At 34.6% G+C, this 20,032-nt stretch overlaps 1 protein-coding gene and 1 long non-coding RNA gene across 4 annotated transcripts; one reads left to right on the top strand and one right to left on the bottom strand.

Moving 5' to 3' along the window:
- Window positions 1-10,409: 10,409 nt before the first annotated feature.
- On the top strand, window positions 10,410-19,797 carry LOC105793948 (vacuolar-sorting receptor 1). Of its 3 annotated transcripts, none has more exons than XM_012622868.2 (12): window positions 10,410-10,985; window positions 11,239-11,931; window positions 12,392-12,480; window positions 12,591-12,660; window positions 12,743-12,826; window positions 17,731-17,807; window positions 17,887-17,968; window positions 18,129-18,211; window positions 18,291-18,357; window positions 19,052-19,180; window positions 19,281-19,387; window positions 19,490-19,797. In XM_012622868.2, exons 1-12 carry the CDS (start codon window positions 10,691-10,693, stop codon window positions 19,577-19,579), a joined length of 1,866 nt encoding a protein of 621 aa, XP_012478322.1. In that variant the 5' UTR covers window positions 10,410-10,690; the 3' UTR covers window positions 19,580-19,797. The 3 variants fall into 3 exon arrangements, with proteins under 3 accessions (XP_012478322.1, XP_052484186.1, XP_012478321.1); XM_052628226.1 differs by having other exon boundaries at window positions 10,416-10,985; window positions 12,743-12,820; window positions 19,275-19,387; XM_012622867.2 differs by having other exon boundaries at window positions 10,423-10,985; window positions 19,275-19,387.
- On the bottom strand, window positions 13,736-16,466 carry LOC128039768 (uncharacterized). The gene is made up of 3 exons (XR_008194346.1): window positions 15,675-16,466; window positions 15,122-15,208; window positions 13,736-14,323 (listed from the first exon to the last, which is right to left on the bottom strand). It is a non-coding gene; the product is annotated as an uncharacterized LOC128039768 (long non-coding RNA).
- Window positions 19,798-20,032: the final 235 nt, after the last annotated feature.

Consider the following 20,032-nt stretch of genomic DNA (forward strand, 5'->3'; position numbering starts at 1 on the left):
AATAATGTGATTATGAGAATATTTATAGATTGATTATTATGATGCGATATTGTGATATGAGACATGTGTGATGCCTATTGTGAATTGTATTGTGTTGTGGGCATATGAAATATGCCAAATAATAGTAATGATGTTGTGTTAGCAATATAAATGTGCAGTGAAAGTGTGCAAAAATCAATAAGTACGTATGTGTTGAATTATGGAACGTAATGCTAATGTAACAGGATATATATGTGATAAACTGAATTTAATGCACTCATATGTGGCTGGATACGTGATGGTTCAATTAGCATTATTGTGGCACTTTAAGCGCAATTAAATGTGAATTCGATAAGCATGCATTATGTACAAGTTTGTGATGTGAATTGATGAATATGAACAGAGATTGTATGTATTAAATCAATAATTAAAATTGTGTAATTGTGGATATTTTGGATATTTTGGCCTTGTGACCTTAAGAGATCATTAGATATAATTGGCATGCCATAGGATTGTGAATACCCACCTATATGTATTGCGCTTTTGGGCATTAAGGCCCTAGGACAGGTTGGAGAGATAAGGGAATGTGAGCTAAGCTCTATTCAACTGGACATGTTTGGTGTGGTGAAGAGTGTTAGCTTTATGTTTCACTTTTGGGGATATATTCGACTCTATGTGTCAATTGGTGCGTTAGAGATCCGTGTATTTGATGTGTGGTGATAAAGCCCACTTTTATGTTTCATAGCCTTAAGTGTCAAATTGTCTTTAAAATGTATATATGTGTAATGTGATGTATGCCTAAATGAGTATGTGGTTACTATGAAAATTATCATTTAAATGTGATCTTATATGTTGTAATAATACAATGTGAGATGGATGCAAAAAAAAAACATGCGAATAATATTCTAAATGAGTCGATTTAAGTTTCATGAATATTTTAGTATGCTCTCATAGAAAATTAAGTATGTAATTGTGGTTTGAATAGTTTCTATTTATCTTGTGAATGCATGTGAATATATCAACTACACTTGTGGGTTATTAAATTATGTATATGTCATTTAGTTTTGATGAATTATTGTTAAATGAATTATATATAAGTGAGTTGAGTGTAATTGCATGTAGGAGTATATGTTAGTTTTATGACTTATTGAAACGTGAATATGTTATTTTGACTTGATTAGAATATGGTTATAAATGTGTTGTAGTATGCTCTTGTTTAATTTTTGGTGTTGTGTGTACATTATGGTTATTCTAAGCATTCACTGAGCTTGTTAAGCTCACCTACTCTTTTTAAACCCTTGCGGAGTAGTTAAGTGCCAGTGTGAACGGTGTGGTTTTGAGGGGTGATCCAATCGACTCCATTGTCATTATTTCGTAGGTGTTATTTTTAATTGTTTACATTTTAGGAATAAGGCAATGTGGTAGACTTTCACTAATATTTTCCATGATGTTTTGGATGCTTCTATAGACTATATGCTCCTAAGTTTATGAGATCCGTTCCGTATTATGTTGACTATAGCTCAGACTTACTTTCGATGTTTGAAACTATGATTATAGTTGTTTTGACGTTCATTTGATATGATAAAAGATGCATGTTCAATAGATTTGTGTTGGAATGGTTTATATGCTTAAATATGCTGAATTTTTACTGTCTGAAGTAGAGGTATCGATATTCGTGTTTTTAAAACAATACCTCTGTTATTTTCAAATGTGCAGGAATTCAGAATCATAATTTGGTATCGATACCATACCATGAGTATCGATACTCGAGGCAAAATTATCGATACTTTTTGAAAGGTACTAATATTTTCTTATGTTTTGATTTTAGACGAGAAGCATAATACTGATTTGGTATCGATTTTGCAAGCGGTATCGATACCGTACCAAGAAAATATCGATACCCTTGTCTTGGTAGTGATACCTATGTGATTGTCTTGGAAATTTTGCTAAGTGGTCTTAATGCATGTTTAATTATTATTATAAGTTTATTTAAAGTATGTTTGGCATGTTCTAATGATGATTAATATATGTTTGACTAAAAATTCATAAGATCACTAATAAAGAGAATGAATTCTTGATCATGTGACAATTCACTATGAGTATGATGTGTGACGGTGGTATGACATCCTGATATTGAGGCTAGAAGACCGAGCCGGGTACAGGGTGTTACAAAAACCATCCATTTTGTTTACACTGAAATTGCTGATCATATGGGCATTGAAAGTGATCTTTCGATCAACACAAAGTGATTTATTACACTATTCAAGATAGGAGATGAATGAAGCCATGGAGAAACCTTCTAGAAGCTGACTATTGGACATTTTCATCCTCCATTAAAGGCCACCGTCCATCATAATGGCTAATTGTGACTATTGGAGCTTGTTTAATCCTTAAGCATGCATGGATGAATTTATGAAGCTAATTGCTTAATCTTTAAGCATGCATAGATGAATTTATGAAGCCTTTTGCTTAATCTTTAAGCATGCATGGACGGATTTATGAAGCTAATATTGGTTTTCCGATTGGAGAGAAGACATTAATCCATTTCAATTATTCATGTACTTCATCTATCGCTGAACATGACTGTTCATCTACTAGATGTCCTGTATATATTTCGTTTAAGTCATTCTTGTAGGGTCAGACGTTTTATGATATAAACATATTAGAGTTAATCTCTTTATTCTTTAAGAACTTTCTGAACTTATTAAGAACTTGTTCTTATGGCATTCTTTAACCAATCTTATCACTTTGTTAACCATCCTAAAGTGTGGCAATAATCCTTATACCTTTGGTTCCTATCTTAATATAGATAGCAAGTCAAGGTTCCATCCATTCCTAAACTTTTTTATTTTAAACAACCTTATAGAATTCGGGTCATGTTAATATATAACATCGGTTCTTTTTTGGTTCATTTATATTCGAGAGTTATATCCAAAATTTATCATTAGTTTACCTTTTATTTCAATTTCATCCAAATCTAGTGCAAGTAAGTATTTAGATGATTGGGCACATAAATCATGAATCAATTCGTAATCGAGTTCACATAAGTTAGTATCAAAGCTATCGAAATCTAAATCAGGTACGTACGTTATCTCCGATTTCCAAAAATATTCATTAAGGAAAAAAAGAAAGAAAAGGAAAAGAACAAGTAGAAACTAAAAAAAAAAAGGAGTCTGGCAACCCTCTTGTAAAAATTTCTTCCATTTCATATTATAGAGCCTATTTTACACTTGTTCGTGAAATTTGGCGATAATAAAAAATTTTCAACCTGAAAAAGTTTCCATTTTACCCTTCTACTTGAAAACCCCCGTAAACACCATATTTAACCCATTTTACATCATTTTGTGACATTTGGTGAATGCAAATTTTTCTGAAAAAAGCCCAAAATACCCTTAAACCTTTTTTAAAGCCTATTTCTACCCTTTTGCCACAACAACTCTGATTTCTTGATTGTGTTCTATTAGTTCTATTTGAACCGAAGGAATAATTTTTGAGAGGTAAAAGGTGTGAGTGAGTGAAATTATTAAAGTGGAAAAATCCAATTCGAGTGCAAACATGAGTGGAACGATTTCCTTTTCGAGAGAATCTCGTGAGGTTTGTTTTCTGTAATGTATTCATTTACTGTTTTTTTTTAATTTCTCTTTTAATTAATAATTTGTTGGTGAAGTATGTCTCGAAGTCCTAAAAGAGAGATTGCTAATGTGGGAGCTCAACCTCCAAACTTGCAATATCAAGCATTGCTACAAGATATGCGACAAATGATGCTAGCCAAATTGGAGCCTATTCATGAAAGGCTTGACTAAGTGGAGGAGCATTCTCAACGAGGTCATTCACCACGAGGGCCTAATGTACGAGGTGGTCGTGTTCCCATGAGAAATGATAATGAAGGATGCTATGGTAATGATGAGGTTTATAGTGGTCGTGGTTCTGTTGTTAGCATGAGACGAAAAGGAAGGAGAATGCATGAAAGAGTCGATGACAACCTCAAAAGTATTAAGCGACAAAATCTGACATTCCAAGGCTTGAAAGATCCTGAAGCCTATTTGGAGTGGGAAAGAAAGATTGAGATGATCTTCGACTATCACAACTACTTCGAGCCAACATTGATGAAGATTGAGAGGCAACCATGGCTCGATTTTTTACCAGACTAAATCATGAGATAGCCAACACTGTGAAACTACAACATTATATGGAGTTAACCTATAGGGTGTATATGGCTATCAAAGTGGAGACACAACTTAAGCGGAAAGGTTTATTAAAGCTTGTGAATAATGCTGGGTCATATTCTCGGTGGAATCCGAATGCCAACAAAAAAGATGTGATGCCCTGGTGAAAAATCCATCCAAAGCATCTAAAGTTAATAAGCCCTATGTTTCAAATGAAAAAGGCGAGAATGAAGTACAGCAAGGCTGATCTCATGATTTGAAGTGTTTCAAGTGCCTGGGACATGGTCATATCACTAGACAATGTCCTAACTGAAGCACGATGATTCTTAAGGATAATGGTGAGATTGTGCCTGAAGAAGAACTTGAGCAAGAGCCAATTTTACCAAACGAAGAATTGAGCGATGTAGAATTTCCTGTTGAATGAGAGCTCATTGTTATCAAGAGGAGTTTAGCCATTCAATCAAAAGAAGATGAGTAGCAACGTGAAAACATATTTCACACTAGTTTCCACATCAATGGCAAATTGTGTAGTATGATTATTGATGGTGGGAGTTGTATAACATGGCTAGTTTAGTTTTGGTCGAGAAGTTGGGTTTGCCAATTACGAAGCATCCACAACCATATAAGCTTCAATGGCTCAACGATGATGGAGAGATTAAAGTGATGAAGGAAGCGTTAGTTACTTTTTTGATTGGTAGTATACCGATGAGATTTTATGTGATGTTATTTTGATGCATGCCGGGCATATCTTGCTTGGAAGGTCATGGCAATATGATTAGAAAGTGATGCATGATGGTTACACCAACCAATATACCTTCAATTTTGATGGTAAGTCCATTACACTTGCTCCAATAACGCCAAAGTGTATGAAGACTAGATTCGAATGAAGGATGAATGTACGGGAAATACTTCAAAAGAAAGTGAAACATTAAAAATGAGTAACAAAAGTGTGAGCGAAAAAGAAATTGAGAGTGGAGGAACCAAAACTTCTTAAAATGAGGTGGTATTAAAACTTCTTAAAATTGGAGAGAAAGAGAAAGGTAAAAATATTAAGAGAAAAAAAAGAGAAAACATCCAAAAAGAAGTTGAATTTTTTATCAAAAAGAGTCGAGTGTGTGAGAGCTTTAGGAATAGACTCAACAATGAGAGAAAAAGAATGTGAGGAACATTATGATTTTCCTAACCTACTTCACCATTCTTTTGACTTATTTTAGGTTCCTTTCCATGGAAGCATGAAAACTTTTGATAAGGAAGAATGCAAGGGATGGAGCTTTGATGTGCACAATCAGTTAGTTAATTTTCCTTCGTGATAGGGATTGAAGGTGGAAGCGAAACGAATTCAAGTTGTTTGACTCAAGGAAGAAAGATTTGGATCTCGTGATTGGACCTTGAGCAAAACTAAGCCCATCTCTATTCTGGCCTTTGAATTAGACTGAGCTACTCGTATCAATCCCCCTTCCACAGCAGAATAGCCTCGAATCTGTAATATCAAAAGGAGAAAGGTCAGTGACATTAAAAGTGGCACTAACATTATACTCACCAGGAAGATCGATTTGATATTCATTGTCGTTAATGTACTTGAGTACTTGAAAAGGTCCATCACCATGTGGGTTTAATTTTTTCTTGCGTTTAGTCAGAAATCATTCTTTTCTCATATAGACCCAAACCCAGTCACCGGGCTCAAGGAGAACTTGCTTGTGCTCCTTGTTAGCTTTGTTGGCATTTGCTTTATTTATTCTCCCCATCTAAATTAGAAATGTTTTCTATAGGAAATGGCACAAGATCAAGTATAATTAGTGGATTAAAACCATAAATAAGTTTAAACGGGGAATAGCCAATTGTAGAGTGAATAGATCGATTATATGCAAATTCAACAAATGGAAAATATTATTCCAAATTTTTAATGTTCTTACCCACAATAACTCGTAGTAAAGCACCTAAGACTCGATTGACTACCTCAATTTGTCCATCAGTTTGAGGTGACTTGTTGTAGAATATAACAATTTAGTGCCAAGCTTACCCCAGAACACTTTCCAAAAGTGGCTAAGGAACTTTACGTCTCTACCAGATACAATGGTGCGAGGTATCCCATGTAGGCGCACCACCTCTCTAAAAAATAAGTCAGCTATATGTGTAGCATCATTCGTTTTGTGACAAGGAATGAAGTGATCCATCTTAGAAAACCTGTCAACAACAAGAAAGATACTATCTCGACCCTTTTTAGTTCGTGGCAAACCAAGAATGAAATCAATGAATAAGTCTACCCATAGCGAAGAAGGAATTGGCAAAGGAGTATAGAGCCCATAAGGCTTTACCTTTGATTTTGCTTGTTTATAAGAAATACATTTAGAACATACCTTTTCAACATTCTTCTTCATGTAAGGCCTATAAAAATGTTCTTGTAGAATATCTAGTGTTTTTGTTTTGGCAACACCAAAGTGTCCCAGTAAGCCTCCACTATGTGCCTCACGAATTAATAACTCTTTTATGGAACATTGTGGAACACATAACCTGTTTAGGTAAAAAAGAAACCCATCTACAAGATAAAACTTATTAAAGGCACCATTCCCACAATTGGAAAAAATATTCACAAAATCAACAACATTTAAATATAAATCTTGTATATGATCAAACCCTAAGACTTTAACATTTAATGTAGTTATCAAAGAATATTAACGAGATAAGGCATTAGCAACTACATTTTCTCTATCCGTTTTGTATTTAATTACATATGGGAATGTCTCTATGAATTCTACCCATCGAGCATGTCTCTTGCTCAACTTACCTTGTCCTTGTAACCATTTTAGGGATTCATGATCCGTATGAATAATGAACTCATGTGGCAGCAAGTAATGTTGCCAAACTTGTAGGGATCAAACTGATGCAAGCAACTTCTTATTGTAAGTTGAGTAATTTAATTGCGCCCCATTCAATTTTTCACTGAAATATGCTATTGGTCTTTTTTCTTGCATCAACACGGCACTAATTCCAATATCTGAAGCATCACATTCAAGTTCAAAAGTATTAGAAAAATCAAGTAATTTAAAAACTAGAGCAGAACATAACTTATCCTTTAAGGCTTGAAAAGCCTTTTCCTGAGCTTCTCCTCATGTAAAACCACAGACTTTTTAATAACCTCAATTAATGAGGCGAAAATAGTAGAGAAATCCTTCACAAAATTTCTATAAAAACTTTCTAAACTATGGAAAGATCTTACCTCGATAATTGATTTAGGAGTGGGTCACTCCCTAATTGCCTTTACTCCATCCTTATTGACACGAATACCTTGAGCACTTATTATAAAATCTAAAAAGATTAGTTTATCACAACAAAAAGTGCATTTATCAAGGTTGACAAATAACTTTTTAGTTCTCAGAATGTCCAAAACAGATTCAACATGGAAAACATGATCATCTAAAGAAGTTGAGTAAATTAGAATATCATCAAAATATAATACCACAAATTTACCAAAATAAGGCCTTAAAATATTATTCATTAATCTCATGAAATTACTAGGTGCATTAGTTAGACCGAAAGGCATAAGAAGCCACTCATATAATCTAAACTTAGTTTTAAATTTGAACCATGCTCATCAAGCATGTCATCAAGTCTAGGGATTGGATGTCTATACTTTACTGTTATTTTTTTTGATTGGGCGGCAATCAACACACATTCGGAATGAACCATCCGTTTTAGGCACCAATAGGACAGTGACGACACAAGGGCTTAAACTTTCTCTAATGCACTCATTTTGTAATAGCTCTTCCAGTTGCCTTTGTAACTCTTTTGTCTTCTCAAGATTGCTTCGGTAAGCTGGATGATTTGGAATGGTTGCATCGGGTACTAAGCCAATTTGGTGCTATATGCCTCGAAGAGGTGGTAAACCTTTAGGTGTCTCATTGAAAACATCCGCATAATCCTACAAAAGATATATAAATGCACTAGGAAAAAAATTGTTAAGGTTAGCTAAAGATAAATAATTTTCCCTAAACCTCACAAGGATACAAGGTTGTTTGTGATATAGGGCTCTCCTCACATCTTTTTTACTTGTAAATAAATTTTGCACTATGTTTTTAACATTATAGAGTTTATTCACCATTGGGCCGTTTGTATTTTGACTTTTATTACAAATAAAATTCCCGACTTTGATACCAAATGATAGGGATTGAAGGTGAAAGCCGGTCGAATTCAAGTTGTTTAACTCAAGGAAGAAATATTTGGATCTCGTGATTGGGCCTTGAGGGAAACTAAGCCCCTATCTATTATGGCCTTTGAATTGGACCGAGCTGCTCGTATCACTTTGAAAGACTTTGAGCTTCCAAACTTCGAGAAAAAGCTTTGGTTTCTAAAAATACATTTGATAATTATTTTGAGCACTTGAACTTTGATTACTCGTTCCCTTATGATATAGGTATTGATTTGAGGAAAAATCGTTTTGAAGAGGGAGGGAATGATGTGATCTCGGGTCCCTTAATTAGGCTCAAATCGAAGCCGCCAATTGGGTTTTAAAAAGTGATTAAACCTAATAAGCCCATAATTCTTAAGGCCCAAATCCGGACATCTTAAATAATTTATTTATTTCCATAGCTTCTTATTTATTTATGTTTTATTATTACAACATTTTTAATATGTCTTCATTATTACATGTTTAATATGAGAGTTTAAATTGTGTCTTTGTTATTACACCTTTTAAATGTGTCTTAAACATGTTTAATGTGTCTGTTAAATTCTGTCCAAGTTTATTATAGCTTTATTATTTCATCTAGAGTGTCTAATGTTTGTTTAATATGTCCTAGTAGAAGACCAATGGCTGGCTTAATTAAAGCTTAGAAGGGCTGCATGTTTTTGCTAAAAAGAATCAATAGTGTTCACATTATTGGGCTGTTCATATTTGCAAAAGCATCCATTTTGTTCACACTTAAATGGTTGATCATATGGGCATTGAAAGTGACCTTTCGGTCAACAGAAAGTGATTTATTGCCCTATTTAAGGTGGGAGTTGAATGAAGCCATGGAGAAACCTTCTAGAAGCTGACTATTGGACATTTTCATGCTCTATTAAAGGTCACCGTCCATCATAATGGCTAATTGTGACTACTGGAGCTTACTTAATCCTTAAGCATGCATGGACGAATTTATGAAGCTAATATTGGTTGTTCAGTTGAAGAAAAGATATTAATCCATTTTAATTGTTCATGTACTTCATTTATGGTTGAACATGACCATTCATCTACTAAGTGTCCAATATATTTTGTTTAAGTCATTGTTGTAGGTCAGACTTTTTATGATATAAACATATTTGAGTTAATCTCTTTGTTCTTTAAGAACTTTCTGAACTTATCAAGAACTCGTTCTTGTGGCGTTCTCAAACCAATCTTATCACTTTGTTAACCATCCAAAGTGTGGCGATTATCTTTATACCTTTGGTTCCTATCTCAATATAGATAGCGGGTCAAGGTTGAATCCATTCTTAAACTTTTCGATTTTAAACAACCTTATAGAACTCGGTCGTGTTGATATATAATATCAGTTCATTTCTGATTCGTTTATATTTGAGAGTTATATAAAAAATTTATCATTAGTTTATTCTTTCAATTTCATCCAAATGTAGACGATCGGGCACATAAATCGTGAATTAATTTATAATTGAGTTCACGTCAAATATATAACTAAATTAAATATAAATTTAAAATATATAATTAAATATACAATTTTTATGAAAGAAATATAATATATTTAATTGAATTTATGTGGGCTTGCATCCCTATCGAACGAAACTCATCTCAGTCAGCGGGATTTACAAAATGAAGCAATTGAAGGAGGAAAATAGAAGGCAACACACGTGCAAAAACATATTTATTTAACCTTTGAATTATATTCTATTCTATTTTGCAGTTAAAGTTTTTGGTTTATTAAAATGGATGAAATCCACAGTGACAAGTCATTTTCTTATTAAACAAAATGATGGTTAAAGAAAACCTTGATAATTGTTTATTGGGTGGGGTGGGGATAGATAAAATCTATCAGTTTAGCCTTGGATTACGCCAATTTTCAAATTTCAAGAAAGAGAATGAAGAGTGTAAAAATGGAGATTGTGCTGTGTGGTAGATTGCAGTTTCACATATCGAAAAATAAGTAAATAAGATCTATTATTAGGCTCATCTTAAAAATCCAAGCCCTTGATCAAATATTCAAATCTTTTTTATTTTTATCAGACCATCAAAATCATTTCGCTCTCGCGCAATTCAAATCGTAAATTATTTATGTTGGTAAACTAAGATAAATTTATCTAATATAGCCAAAAGCCCAATCTCTTTCTCAAACCTTGGATTTATCGCATCAGATTCTAAACTTCGATAAATCTTACAAACTTGTTCTTACGGACTCTTTGTTTTGTACTTTTGTTTGGTATACAAATGCAAAAGGAGAAATAGAAAAGAAAAATTCAGCTAAAAAAAGGGTAACTTTTATGCTAAGTAATAGATTCAAAGGTTCTTCATCTTGGGTTATTATCACAAAAGTTTCTCATTTTTGCGTGGAGGAAAGATGAGAGAAAAGTTTGGGGTTTTAATCTGCGTATGGATTATGTTATTGGGGAATTGTTTGGGGAGGTTCGTAGTGGAGGAGAACAGCTTGAAAGTGACATCACCTGGGTCAATCAAAGGAGTTTACGAATGCGCGATTGGGAATTTTGGGGTCCCTCAATATGGTGGAACCTTGGTTGGTACGGTTGTTTATCCTAAGGCAAACCAAGGGGCATGCAAGATCTTTGATGAGTTTGACATCTCCTTCAAATCAAAGCCTGGTGGACTCCCTACTTTTCTCCTTGTTAATCGTGGAGGTCTGCCAGTTTTTCCTTGTAAATTTTATCATTGATGATCCAATTTTGGAAATTATGATGGGTTATCATTACGTTCCATCTTTGTAAATGTGACACGTGATAATCTGAGTTTTGCGTACTTAAATATGTTAGTAGTTGATAGTTGGCACGTGTTATATTTAGAATTGCCTACTGTATTGATTTAAACTTGTTGGCCATATTTTCCCTTGGTTTCAGTTTTTATCTTCTCAATTAGCTTTTGCTATTCTGCCAGATTGTTTCTTCACCTTGAAGGCATGGAATGCTCAGAAAGCTGGAGCTGCTGCGGTTCTTGTTGCTGACAACCAGGATGAGTCCTTGATTACCATGGATACCCCTGAAGAGAAGAATGCTAGTGCTAAGTACCTGCAGAACATCACCATTCCATCTGCCCTCATTAGCAAATCTCTGGGAGACAGTTTGAAGAAGGCAATAACCTTTGGGGAAATGGTTAAAATCAGTCTGGACTGGACCGAATCTCTTCCGCATCCTGACGAGCGAGTTGAGTATGAGTTTTGGACAAATAGCAATGATGAGTGTGGACCAAAGTGTGACAGCCAGATGGAATTTGTCAAGAACTTCAAAGGAGCTGCTCAAGTACTCGAGCAGAAAGGGTACACACAGTTCATCCCACACTATATAACTTGGTATTGCCCTGAAGCTTTTCTTTTCAGCGAACAGTGCAAGTCACAGTGTATCAATCATGGGAGGTACTGTGCCCCAGATCCTGAGCAAGACTTCTCTAAAGGATATGATGGTAAAGATGTCGTGGTTCAAAATCTTCGCCAAGCTTGCTTTTTCAAAGTTGCTAATGAAAGTAGAAAGCCATGGCTTTGGTGGGATTATGTGACGGACTTTGCTCTCCGCTGCCCAATGAAAGAGAAGAAGTATACCAAAGACTGTGCAGATAAAGTTATCCAGTCTCTTGGTTGGTTAATGCTTTACACAATGTTTTTTTATTTTCTATGATTCAAAGAATGGGCTACACAATATTGATGCTTCTTTAATGTGTTAACAAGGTGCTAGTGTTATGTTTTGATTCATTTTATGAAGCATAAGAATACTGAAATGGTTTCCTTTTGTTTCAGATAAACAAGTAATTTCTTCTTCCTGTCTCATAGCATGTACATAATAAAATGTTTCCTTTTTACTCATCTTTTTATCTTGTATGCCAAAGTTAATGAAATTAGGTCATTGTTTTAACACTAGTGAATTTATATGCTTTTACATTTGCATCTACCTTATGTTTATTTATTACATATATTGAATAATTTGTGATTTTATTGGGATCTAGGAAAGCCAGAACAATGATAAAGCAAGGTTATATCTTTATATCTCGCCAGTGTACTTATGCTTAGTATATTTGTATTCTATTCTCGGCTTTATAGGTGTTGATCTCACTAAAATAGACAAATGCATTGGGGACATTGAGGCTGATGAGGAGAACCCAGTTCTTAAAGCTGAACAAGATGCACAGGTTAAGCTATTCTAAACTTTTATAAAAAGGTCAGAAAAAAAAATTCAGGGCCTCTCTTTGTCATATTTTATCATTGAGGTTTTCATTTTATGCTATAATTCTGGTTTCAGATTGGCAAGGGCTCCCGTGGAGATGTAACTATACTGCCAACTCTTGTAATAAATAATAGACAGTATAGAGGTTTGAATCTGAACTGACTGTCACTACCAGCACTCAGCATGAATTACATTCTGTGACTCAAAGCTTTTTTTGATGCGTTTAGGGAAGTTGGACAAAGGAGCTGTTCTCAAGGCAATTTGTGCTGGCTTTCAAGAGACCACAGAACCAACGATATGTCTAAGTAAAGGTTATTATTATTGCACTCAATTTACAACCATTTTCTTCTAGTGGTCCTCCTTCGAAACATTTAAATTATCTGGTTTTCACCATTTTATTGCGTAGTGTACATGCTATGCGCTCCTTTATTTACCAATGAACGAAATGAAAGAATTAAGTCAGCATCGTTGGGTATTAAAATAATTCCAGAAACTTTCTGATATGGACGCTTTTATTGCAATAGGAATTTTAGTTCTATTTATTTATTATATCAGGTTTTATTAAGAGTTTTAGTTTTACTTATTTTCTCTATTATTTTAGGTTTTTGTTTCCTTCATAAACTCTAAGTTAGTAATTCTATTTTATGTCAATTAGGACTCTTTCAATAAAGAGGCAAGCAATTATTCTATCAAAAAGAAACATTGTTTTGAGAGGGGGTTCAGTCAAGGACGAATCTACCTTTTGAATAACCATAGGTCGAAGTAAGAATTCTTTCTCGTCTAGACCTGTGACTAGATCCTATGCCAAGGCACATAACAACTTGGTATCCGAGCCAGCTGTCATGGGTGACGAAATGTAACACCCCTTACCCGAGACCGTTGCCAGAGTCGAGCACGAGGCATTACTTAACTTATCTTACTAATTCGGAGCATAAAAATTTACTTTTGCAAATTATTTTCACTATTTACAGCAAAGCTGTCCAATTGCGCAACAGTCACTAAATTAATTATAACTTGAGCTACAGAACTCAAAATTTAACTCCGTAAATTTTCCTTGAAACTAGACTCATATATCTTCCTACCATAAAATTTTTAGAATTTTTGGTTCAGCCAATTAGTACAGTTTATTAGTTAAAGTCTCCCCTGTTTCACCATTCGACTATTCTGACCTCTTGTTACTAAAAATAACTTTTCTCATTATAGGATTTTCATATGCTATTCCCACTTGTTCCTACAGAAAATAGACTCATTAAGGAATCTAAGCATGTAAATTTCAACTCATAACCATTTTTGTATAATTTTTAATTATTTTCTAAACTCAGAACAGGGGACTCCAAAAACAGTTCTGATCCTATCTTACTAAAATTCACATATCTTAAAATATAAATTTCCTTTTGCTACACTGTTATTTTTCCATGAAAATAGACCCAACAAGCTTTAATTCCATATATCATTCATCCTCTAATTCATTTTATACCATCCTAGGTGATTTTTCAAAGTCACGTCACAGTGCTGTCTGAATTCTGTTTCTTTGCAAAATTTTACCCTTTTATGATTTCCATTCATAGTTTATCACCTAAACTTTTATAACAACAAACACTTCCATACTTAACCATTTTAGCAACCATTCATCATCAAATACTTACACATCATTCTTTAGCAAGATCATAAATACAAACATTTAGAATAACTAAATCCCTATACATGCCATAACTCAAACGTGTTTCGACATAAAATACCGAGCAGTTGTGGTTGATAGTGTGGACGATCTCCGACTTCTTTAGGATCCTTGAAGTAGCCTTGTAATACTATAAGAGAAAGAGAAATAAAGGACGTAAGCATAAAGCTTAGTAAGTTTACTAGCAAATAAATAACAATATTTAACTTAAATAATTAAACTCAATGTCTATATCTCTAGTTTACTCTTTAGTTAATCTCATACTAGTCCTCTTACTTGTTTACTTAGAATACTTGTGTGCATAACTTACTCAATCCTTGCTGCATCGTTGAACATCAATTGATAGTATAATAAGTTCGTAACTCTTATAACTTACCTGAGCTTGCCATTTATGCTTTAAACTGAACTTTCATGAATATGATTCGCTTATTAGCCCGTTGAGCTACATTGGAACAATAAGGATACTCGGGTCTCTTCTGATAATAACATGCCAAAGCCATGTCCCAGACATGGTCTTACATGGGATGTTCTCATCTCGGTGCCCATGCCATGTCCCAGACATGGTCTTATAGGGGACCTCTCATCTCGGTGCCAACGCCATGTCCCAGACATGGTCTTACATGGGACCTCTCATCTCGGTGCCCATGCCATGTCCCAGACATGGTCTTACAGGGGACCTCTCATGATCTTAAGGATGCCAATGCCATGTCCCAGACATGGTCTTACATGGGATCTCTTTACCCAAATGTCATGACATTCGTATCCAGTACCATCCTTATGTATCAACGAGACTTTTAAATTTTAATTCTCTATCATTTCATGCTTGGATCATCATCAAATAAATTCATAAAATAAATTCATAATTGCTGGAAATTAACAGCATTAATAATAAATATTGAAATATTGCATTCATTTACCGTAAACTTACCTCGGTACCAATTATAGCCAAATTCACCAACTTAGTCTTCAACTTTATTCTTCCCTTTGTCTAACCTCGAGTTTCGTACTTCTTGATCTAAAACAGTAAATTTAACTTATTTAATAATCACATTCATTAAAACAGCCCTCGACTCTAACTTTTCAAAATTACAATTTTGCCCTAAACTTTTACATAATTACATTTTTGCCCCAAGGCTCGGAAATTAAACTTCATCTCTTATTCTTATGTTTTATAACATTCTGAACATTTTTCCTTCTATGGCAACATCAAATTCCCACTCTAACATGTACTTATGAACATTAGGTATTTTTACCGATTATGTCGTTTTACTCGTTTTCACTTAAAATTGCTTAGCAAAAGTTGTTTAACATAATTTCTAGCTTCATATTCTATCATAAAACATCAAAATAAACACTTTTCACCTATGGGTATTTTTCCAAATATAAACCCTAGGTTAAATTATTGCTAGAATAAGCTAAATTAAGCTACCGGGATCTCAAAAACGTAAAGAACATTAAAAACGGGGCTTGGGATCACTTACTATGGAGCTTGGAAGCTTGAAAACCCTAACTATGGCTTCCCCCCTTGCTGATTTCGTCCTAATGAAGAAGATGAGCATAATTTGCCATCTTTTTCCCTTTTAATTCATTTTAATTACTAGATTACCAAATTGCCCCTAACTTAAAAATTTTCTATTTCACTTATCTCATGTCCATTTTTGTCTACCAAGTTACCAATGGTATAATTACCATATAAGGACCTCCAATTTAAAGTTTCATAACAATTGGACACCTCTAACATGTAGAACTCAACTTTTGCACTTTTTACAATTTAGTCCTTTTGACTAAATTGAGTGCCCAAACGTCGAAATTTTCGAACGAAATTTTCACGAAATCATTTTGTGAAATTGTAGACCATAAAAATATAAGAAAAATAAAATTTTTCTCATCGGATTTGTGGTCCCGAAACCACTGTTCCGATAACCTCAAATTTGGGCCATTACACGAAAAGACTTTGATAGCCAAGCTGGAGGCTTTCATGGAACAAATGGATACAAGGCAACAAGCATTAGAGGAGCAGGTGGCAATATTATCTCTTTCAGTCCAAAAGATAACGAAAGGAGATTCAGAGAAGAATAATGAAGAACAGGGCAGCAGCGGAGGCAGAAAAAGGAATTTAGACCTGCAACACGGTGGGTGCATGGTGCCACGATACTCTAAGATGGAATTTCCCACTTATGATGGTGTTGGAGATCCTTTAGGGTGGTTGAAAAGATGCAAAATTTTTTTTTTGGCAATCAACGAACTAACGAAGAAGACAAAGTAAACTTAGCATCATTCCATTTTTTAGGAGAGGCACAATTGTAGTTTGATCAAATGGAAGAAAAGGAGGCAAATGTTGATTGGGGGCGCTTCAAAGAGTGTTGTCATGTAAGGTTTGGGCCACCTATGAGTAATAACCCCTTGCGAGAACTTGACTTGAAACAAACTGGGACTGTAGAGGAATATCAACGCCAATTTCAATCACTATTGGCTAGGACTATTGATCTTAAACCTCGAAAACAAGTAAACCTCTTTACAGCCGGGTTGATAGAGGAACTTAGAATTGATATTGAGATGCAACAACCAGAAAACCTTGGAGTTACAATGAATATGGCTCGAACATTGGAACGTAACAAAATGTCTCTTCCAAACTGCCATCTCAAGCCATCCTGAATTGGCCAACTTCCCAAAACATTGGCAGCAATTCAATCATTCCAACAACTAAGAGCATTGCAAAGGGAGGGGGACAAACAACAGAACCAACAGGGAACAACGGCAAAATAGGTTCTTCTGCACCATTTATTAAGAGATTGACACAAACAGAAATGGCGGAAAGAAGGACCAAAGGGTTGTGTTATAATTGTGACGAGTCTTATTCCATTGGACACAAATGTAAAAGGTTATTTTGGATAGAAGTACCATATGTTGAAGGCAAGCAAGATGATAGATGATTTTGGATAAGTTCTGAAGTTTATTCTGAATTTGAGCTTGAGGACAAGCTCAACTCCGAGAAGGGGAGTAATGATATGGACGCTTTTATTGCAATAGGAATTTTAGTTTTATTTATTTATTATATCAGGTTTTATTAAGAGTTTTAGTTTTACTTATTTTGTCTATTATATTAGGTTTTTGTTTCCTTCATAAACTCTTAAGTTAGGAATTTTATTTTATGTCAATTAAGACTCTTTCCTTTGTTATTAACAGTCTATAAAAGGCTGCCGATATGAAATAAAGAGGCAAGCAATTATTCTATCAAAAAGAAACATTATTTTGAGAGGGGGTTCAGTCAAGGACGAATCTGCCTTTTGAGTAACCATAGGTCGAAGAAAGAATTCTTTCTTATTTAGACCTGTGACTAGATCCTACGCCAAGGCACATAACACTTTCCTTTATAGGCTGCATACTTGTCACCTAATGAGCTTCGGTAAAGTAATAGTTGTCTCTTTACATAGTTTTTTCAATGCTATTATAGTTAAACAATGATAAACTTGTATTTCTAGGTACAGGCTACAATAGAGATGATATTCATTTCTTATTACAAATTGTCCTGAGCAGATATTGAAACTAATGAGTGCTTGGAAAACAATGGTGGGTGTTGGGAGGACAAGACTGCTAACATTACTGCATGCAGGGTATGTCACTTGCCATGAGCTTTTGTAGATTAAGTATATGTTCAATTCAACTTTTTCTGATATCCCTTTTTATTTGTAGGATACCTTCCGAGGAAGAGTGTGTGAGTGCCCAATAGTTAATGGTGTGAAGTTTTCTGGAGATGGTTATACACATTGTGAAGGTCAATAATTTTCCTAAAAAGGAAGACAATGTTAATTTGTTGATAGAAATTATTTTTGGTTATGCTTAAGACCTATATCAATAGTAAAATATAAATTAACATTTTGCAACTCATATGTGCTTAGTTCTTATACTACACTATCTGCATTTCTAATTAACAGCTTCTGGGGCTTTACAATGTGAATTCAATAATGGGGGATGTTGGAGGGAAACTCAAGAAGGAAAGACTTACTCTGCTTGTCTTGTGAGTTCCTCTTTGTCTGTCTCCTCTCCCTCTCTCTTTCCTGTTTCTTAGTTGTTTGGTCCTGTAATGGATTGTTCAGGATGATCATTCGCATGGCTGCAAGTGCCCACCTGGATTCAAGGGTGATGGAGTCAACGGCTGTGAAGGTACTAGGATTTTCTCATGTTCAACACTACCAATAGACAACCCTGTAAATCTGTAGAATACATGTGAATTTTTTTATCTTTAACTGCTACATATACTGTTAGATTCGTGTCTACTAATACTAGTGTGTCTATGTGTCCCTTTGGTTTCACACGGTCTTAATGACCTTTGAAGAATAATTCATCAGTGGAAGATTTCTCGTAGCAGAAATGTTTTCCTGAAAATCTGTCGAAAACATGGAATTGTAAGATGCTTAGCTGCTATTTCTACTGTTGGACTTGTGTCAACTAACATGTTTGTTCTTTTCAGTTCCACATGGTTTTTTAGCCTGCGAGGAATTATTTTTCTTTGGAGTACATTTCTAGTGGCAGAAATTTTGGGTTGCTAGCCCTCTAAGGCCCTATTGAGTGTCAGTATGATAGTTTTAAATTGAGTTCTAAGCATCTAAAGTACTTCGATATGAATTTGGTAAGATCTTGAATAACTTCTAGAGGTTTCTGACTTAGAGAACTTCTGGTAGAAGCTGAGATCTTAGCGCTTTATATAATAGGAAAATGATGAGTGGAGGTGTTGTTGATATGTGAATAAAATATGGGTGCTCTACATACCATCGTTATGATATTTTCCTTTCCACTAAGTTTGTAGTCTATATATGTTTGGTTGGTGAACCGATTCTTACATTTGATTGTCTCCCAGATGTCGATGAGTGCAAGGAGAAGCTGGCCTGCCAATGTCCTGGGTGCAAATGCAAAAATACCTGGGGGAGCTATGAGTGCAGCTGTTGTGATGGCTCATTGTACATGCGAGAGCATGACATGTGCATCAGTGAGTATCTTCGGTGCTTCTGTGATAAATAGATGGGATTTTATGCCGTCGGACTCTTTAGGAATGTTTCAATTGACGTATTCTATTTCAAAAGATGCAGGTAAGAATGGTAAAACAGAGGTAAGCTCGGGCTTCATTTGGGCAATAATTCTTGGATTGGTTGTTGCTGGAGCTGTAGGATATGCCATTTACAAATACAGAATCCGGGTAAGAGAGTTTTTGCATCTGATTTTCCTATGTATTCTAGTCTATGGGAAGAATATAATAAAAAATGGTGAAACTGAAGTTGATTAATTGTTGTTGATGCAGAGATACATGGATTCGGAGATTCGGGCTATAATGGCACAATACATGCCATTGGATAATCAACCTAGTAACATTCACCATCCCGATATCTAAAACTGTTGCAGGAAAGATGATGCACTCACAACTATTTTAGAAAGCCTGCCCTTCCATCATTTTATTGGGTTATTATTATAATATTTATTCAGTCATTTGCTCTATTTAAAATCCGGTTGGTGAACAAGTTGGTTTCTCTTTCACACTGTAAATCTAAATTGTTAAGGGATGCAAATTCACATGACATAATTCCAGAATCAGAGTTAAAATTTTAACTTCCCAAGGCTTTAGAACAATTCTTTTAGAGCCCAACTTGTTGAATTGATCCGCTCAATTCAACTGGTCTGATAAAAATAAAAAAATCATAAAAATAAAAGTATTTTAAAAAATCCGATTCAATTGGTTGGTATCTTTTTTGCGTAGTTTAAAAATTGAATAATATCATACATGTTTCTTGAGATTTCATTAAGTTTTCAATAGTTCATCCACTTCAAAATTATATTTAAAAATTTA

This window comes from Gossypium raimondii, chromosome 3 (genome assembly GCF_025698545.1).
Source record: "Gossypium raimondii isolate GPD5lz chromosome 3, ASM2569854v1, whole genome shotgun sequence".
NCBI lineage: Eukaryota > Viridiplantae > Streptophyta > Magnoliopsida > Malvales > Malvaceae > Gossypium > Gossypium raimondii.